This window comes from Mesocricetus auratus, unplaced genomic scaffold (assembly GCF_017639785.1).
Source record: "Mesocricetus auratus isolate SY011 unplaced genomic scaffold, BCM_Maur_2.0 Super-Scaffold_100004, whole genome shotgun sequence".
NCBI classification, from domain to species: Eukaryota; Metazoa; Chordata; class Mammalia; order Rodentia; family Cricetidae; genus Mesocricetus; species Mesocricetus auratus.
Genome location: NW_024429189.1, coordinates 39,074,078 through 39,080,077, shown reverse-complemented (window position 1 = coordinate 39,080,077; position 6,000 = coordinate 39,074,078). Strand labels below are relative to the sequence as shown.

At 44.5% G+C, this 6,000-nt stretch overlaps 1 protein-coding gene across 5 annotated transcripts in view; it reads right to left on the bottom strand.

Annotated features, from left to right (window-relative positions):
- Positions 1–204: 204 nt before the first annotated feature.
- Erich2 (glutamate rich 2) overlaps positions 205–6,000 on the bottom strand; it is a 28,270-nt gene continuing 22,474 nt past the window's right edge. For all 5 annotated transcript variants that reach the window (XM_005064646.4, XM_013118309.3, XM_040745538.1 and 2 more), the window contains 2 exons: positions 1,834–1,905; positions 205–923 (listed from right to left, as the gene is read on the bottom strand). In XM_005064646.4, coding sequence (XP_005064703.1) covers positions 799–923; positions 1,834–1,905 — 197 coding nt within the window. In that variant the 3' untranslated portion in view covers positions 205–798. The remainder of the gene's footprint in view (positions 924–1,833; positions 1,906–6,000) is intronic.

The following is a 6,000-nucleotide window of genomic DNA, read 5'->3' as shown; positions in this document are numbered from 1 at the left end:
CACATGAAAAAATAAATCTTAAAAAATACAGAATCAGCAGGGTGGTGGTGGTGGTGCATGCCTTTAATCCCAGCACTAGGGAGGCAAAGGCAGGCAGATCTCTGTGAGTTTGAGGCCAGCCTGGTCTTCAAAGAGTTCCAGGACAGACTCCAAACCTACAGAAAAATCCTGTCTCAAAAAACCAAAAAATAAAAAATACAAATATTTATCTTTCATTTCATTTATTCATTTGAGATTATATTTATTTCCTAGCTACTCACTGGTTGCTAGGGACACAATCATGAAAAACACCAAAGTCCTGATTCTCTTCCAGGGAGGAGGAGATGAGCTCTCCAGATGCTGGTACAGGCCACATGAACAGATGACTTTTTAAAAAGCCTGATGTGGTAGTCATTGGGCTGGGACTGAAACACAGCTGTTGAGCCATGATATTACAGAGGCAAATCCAGACCCTACAAATAGGTGACTCACACTAGAGAAACTACTTACCCTCACCATGACTCACTTTTCTCACCTGTAAAATAGGGGAAGTAACAGACTACTTGGGGCTGTAAGACTGAATAAAGTATGCAGAGCACTCCCCGTGCTCCCAGCACATCATATTCCCTCCCTGCTTCCCTCTCGGAGTGACTTGCCTTTGTCTAAGCCTAAACATGAGCAAGGAACTCAAGCTAAGAATGCAGATCCACTGAACTCTGCACGGAAGAAACCACAGTTAGACTACGCAGTAGCTCTCTTCTTTATATTTGCATTTGCATGGCATACACTCTTGAAAATAATTCTCCATAGCAGCGACCTTCAGGACCCATCTTCGCACTCATCCGAGCTGTCGTCACTCGCATCCTCGCTGCTTTCTGCCTCACTCTCGCTACTAGTGTCCTCGTCACTGTCCTCTTCGTCTTCCTCCTGTTTCTGAGCTTTCTCTGCCACAGAAAGGAGAGAGATGCTGACTACGTTTCCTAGTGTTCCCACTCCCCAAACACTCTGACGCCCAACTCCCTCTTCCATGAAATACGTCTTTTGAGGAATATAAAAATTGAGCAAGAAAGTCAACATATTTATATTGACTAGCAGGTAGATGTGTGTGGGTTCAAAATTAACTTAAAACACAGGTCTAAAAATAACTTTTACTAATGTCAATGAAATCCTTAAAAAGCCAGGCATGATCCCAGAACCCAAGCAGCTGAGGCAGGAAGATCATGATTCGGGGTTATTCTTCAGACTCTGTCTAAAAAACAATCCAACCAAACTTTGTAAAAAGTTAAAGAAATTCTGAAATAGAATAAAGGAAATCAACTTAGGCTCATTTAGTGCGCCCTGACATCACTGGAAATTTCGAGACACACGTAACACTGTAACACATGGGCACGGTTCCGTGTTCTGCTTTTTCCATGTTCAAGGGAGCTGGCTTTGTTTGGACAGTTCCACCCCATGTAGAGGATGGGGAAGTTATCTTCCATCCACGGAAGACAAGCTGGTTTTATACCACTCAGAAGGACCATTTAGACTAGTGGTTCTCAGCCTGTGGATCACAACACATCACAGGGGTTGCATATCAGATATCCTGTCTATCAGATATTTACATTTCAATCACAACAGCAACAAAATTAGTTAGGAAGTTATCAATGAAAACAGTTTCATGGTTGGGGGGATCACCACAACAAGAGGAACTGTATTAAGGCAGAAGCATCAGAAAGGTTGAGAGCCACCGGGTCAGACATTCCTTAACAGCTCCCGAAGAAGCATTTTCACAATCTCTCATAATAGTTTTTTTTTTTACGAACACTGTTTACAGTTCTATGAGGAAAAATAAATTTCAAATTTTAAAATTACCCTTTAGCAATATTTCTTCAATGAGCAAGAAAAATTCCTTGGCCACAGGATTTTCTGGTTCATAGATCAGGACTGAAAACAGACAACAGAATGTATGTTATTTGTTAGTATCCAGGTATCTATACCGGTCTGTCTCTGGAGTTCTGACAGGATACGCCCTCAGCTGCTGCCACTAAGAGCACCACCTGTGTTCCCCTTTAAAAGGGCCCTGCCCACCTCCTATCTCTCTCCTTCTTTCTCTCCCTCTGTCTGTTATTCTCCCAGTCTTTCTGTCTCTCTCTTTGCTTCTCTTTCCTCTCTCCTGCTGCGCCTGTCCCCGGAGGCCATTCTTCTCCTTCCCCTTCCCCTTTTTATGATCCCTTTCCCTAATAAAAACCCTCTGCTTGAACTCTGTCCCATGGCATCTTTCTCTCTCTAGCCACTTTTTAAAAAAATTACAACATTATTAATATCTAGTGTTTGAGCAAACAGCCCCTTAGAGTGAAACAGACTGAAACTGTCAATCAGAGCAGGCAAAAGCAAAACAAACAAACTTGCACAATTCTATCCCAGGTACATCCAAGCATAAAGAAAACTCTCCACTGACATGTGGTATTTTATAAGATAAATGATGCTCCCTGTAATTTCCACTTCCTATCCAAAGAACACAGTCTCCTCAACACAGCTTCTTTCCCAGGCCAGTGATGGAAGAACTTCGAGAATCAAGTTCTCCAAAGGGCAACAGTCTCCAAATTTGGAGACATGAGTGATGATAAGAAAAGTCCCTAGAGTTCTGCTACCTTTCCCAATCTCATCCCCCAAGTGTCTGCATGGCAGTGTCTACACAAAGGTCCCATCTATCCCAAAGGGGAGTTTTCTTCCCTGTGCCAACTCCTGCACGGCGTGAGTGCCACTGTTCAAGCAGGGAAACTATACTTCTATTCTGGCGACTTTTACCCTAGTCTCTACCCCAGCCCCTGCCCTTTGCTGACCCTTGCTGTAACTGTGCTGCTTCCTTTGGACTACTTTTTGGGGGAGGCTTGTTAATATGCTACCAATATCCTAGAGGCCAGAGTTTCATTTCAGAGTCACCCTATTTTATCAAAACCCTGCCGATACCCCTCCTCTTTTCCACCTGCCTTGAGGAGTATTGTATTCGGGCCACACACCCACTCCACTCTCATGCAGTATCTTGGTGGCCCCCAGGGGGCACTGAAACACCAAGTGTGCTATTCATTTGCTTGTGTGTTGAGAAGTAACTGTGGATGTTCAAGGCTCTGTAGGAAATGATCCCTTGGCCTTTGCCTCAATTCACCACGCCAGTGACTACTTCTGACTCCACTAAATGTGACTAGCATTTATCATCAGTCTGAGTTGGACTATGTGCCTGTTTAAAAGTTCCTTTCAAGGACTTTAGGTGTCTTCAGAACCAATATGTTGTAGAAGTACTTCTTTCTATATTTTAAGTTAGACTAAAATATGCTTATATGTTAGTCGAAATTATTTGTGTGAGGCAAGCTTCTTTGAAGAACAGTTCCGCTGATTTGCTCCTTTACACACTCATTTGGCAAACTAGGTCAAATACAGTTATCCAGGTAAAACTTACATGGAGGAGTAACCACAGGGTTCACAGAACAGGTTAACAATTCTTAGAACCATTTGGAAAATTTCTCGTTGGAAATAGGATTATCGTACAGGATCAGATATGAGATTAGCTACTCCGGTTCATCTTGGCTGTCCCAGCTGTCAGTCTTCAGAGAGTGAAGGAATGGCAGCAGCTTTAACGCTTGGCCAGCAATGCCTAGTTTAGGGCATCCTTACTCTGAGAGTGACTAAGAGGGTCTGTGGCGAGTTGAGGGAAATTTCTAGTATTTTGTGTTAGAGGTTGTTTACTAACCTGGACCTCTGTAGGGGAAACAGAGCTCATCTGAGCAACTGGGAAAGAAAGAGCCCCCCACAGGAATGCTTTAGGGTCCAGCTTCAGTATGTCAAGCCTGCACTCCAGGCTCCTACCGCCCTGGCTATTTTATACAGTGGCTCAGTGCTTGGCGCATGGTAGAGCAACGCATAATTATTAGTTGTTATTGCCATTGATATCCTTATCCTAAAAGAGGGGCTCTAGGATTAGAGAATGGCTAACATTGGGGGGCTCTCTTTTGGCTGAGGGGTTGGGGTGGTGGAGCAGTGGGCTCTGTGTCTCTCAGTTTTTCAGCGTGGGGGAATTAAACCAGAAAGCAGAGCTGTATCCCCACTCAGATGTCTGTCACATAGCAGGAACCCTCTAAATGTCAGAGTAAATGAATGAGACAGAGGGACAGGAAGCAGACTGCTTTACATCCAGTCACAAGTACTATAGGCCAGGAGACAGAAATCCGAGCAGTGTAAGCGGGTGAGCCTACATTGGAAAACAAATGGCCTGGACCCCTGCTCTCTTTCCAGCACAGTGTTGTGGTAGAGCATGCGTTCAATATGTTACTGCAGGAAGGCGGGAAAGCAAAGGGAGAGGACAGGGAGGGGGACATTCTATTAGGCTATAATCCCATGAAGACGCACCGGTTTAAACTTTTCAGCCCCATGGACCTACAGTGGATGTGCACAGTTCACAGCAGGTCAACAGCACTGTACTGGAAGCCTGATCTATGCCATGCACTGCAGGGTGCCTGGTGGATGTGACACTTGTGCCGAGTTTGTAAGCTTCAGCCAGGCTATCTGAAATGATCGGTGGGTGGGTACGGAGGGAAAAAAAGTGTAATTTCCTCCAAATTGGGATCCATAAGAAATCCAGAGTCAGGAGTGAGAGAAATAGAACCACTCCCTTCTGTACTCCCTGCTGGGGAGAAGGGAGATACTGCAGGAAGGGGCTTCCCAGTGCCGTCCCCTCCTACCCCCGTGTCCTCCCCCCCCTCTTGTGCCACTGTCACCATGAGCAGTGCCAGGTCAGCTGCCTACCTGAATTCAGCTCCTTTACACAGTGACAGGGCTGGGGGCCAGGCACACTCAGTTGTGGAAGACATGGAAGCATGAGCATGGGTGGCTCTGGGCTTGACTCTCAGGGCACCCCTTAAGGTAGATTCAGCTTAAGGAGCCCACTGAGAGTCTTTAAAGCACAATGTTTGGTGCACCACACAGAATTTCCAGTTTCAGAGAATAGAATGTCTGGTGTGGTGTGTCCAGTCTTTTTTTTTTTAACAAAGAATTGGCACATGTTTATGATTAACAAAATTCAAAAAAATAAAGGATACAGTACACAATAAGAACGGCTCAGGAAAAGACTTAGCAATTAAACAAGCTGGAAAAGCCCAGTTCTGAGTGGTGCAAAACTAACCAATGAGGACGACCACATATTAGGACCTGGTGGAACTCAAGGCAGTATGATCAGCACACTAACCACCACTTAACGGCTGGTCCTTGAAATCCAAGAGACAACAAATGAAGGGGTCTGGGAATGTAGGTGTGCTGTGAGCATCATCTCCATGTATGGCTGGGGGTCAAAAGGTCAAAATGCTTTCAAGGATTAACAAGGCACACTACCTCTGAACCCATTTTAACCAGTAATGAAGTGCTGGGTCAGGGTGGGGATGCTCCCATCCCTGGGCTATGCATTCCCATCATAGTCACCATTTTGGGTCTTGTTATTAGTGAGGAACAGAGTTGCCATTTTCTCTTTTAAAATAACCATGACTGCCATATTAGAAGAAAAGGTAGCGCCAGCCTTATCTACATGACTAGCCTGGTCTATATAGTGAGTTACAGGGCAGTCAGGGCTTCATAGAGAGGAGAGGAAGAAGAGAAGAGAAGAGAAGAGAAGAGACGGGAAGGGAAGGGAAGGGAAGGGGAGAGGAGAGGAGAGAAGAGAAGAGAAGAGAGAGAGAGAAGAGAAGAAAAGAAAAGAAAAGAAAAGAAAAGAAAAGAGAAAGAAGAGAAGGTGGGCAGAGTGGTTGGAAATGCATTAAACACCAATTAAGAGCTGGCTCAGATCTTTCCAAATCATTAAAGGAAATTCTAACATTGGAAAATAGACTCTCTGAAAATACACTCCCTGGATAGGCTTTTTTTTTTCTTCTTTTTGTTTTTCAAAACAGGGTTTTTCTGTTAGCTGTCCTGGAACTCATTTTGTAGACAAGACTGGCCTCAAACTTACAGAAATCCACTTGTCTCTGCCTCCTGAGTTCTGGGATTAGAGGAGTG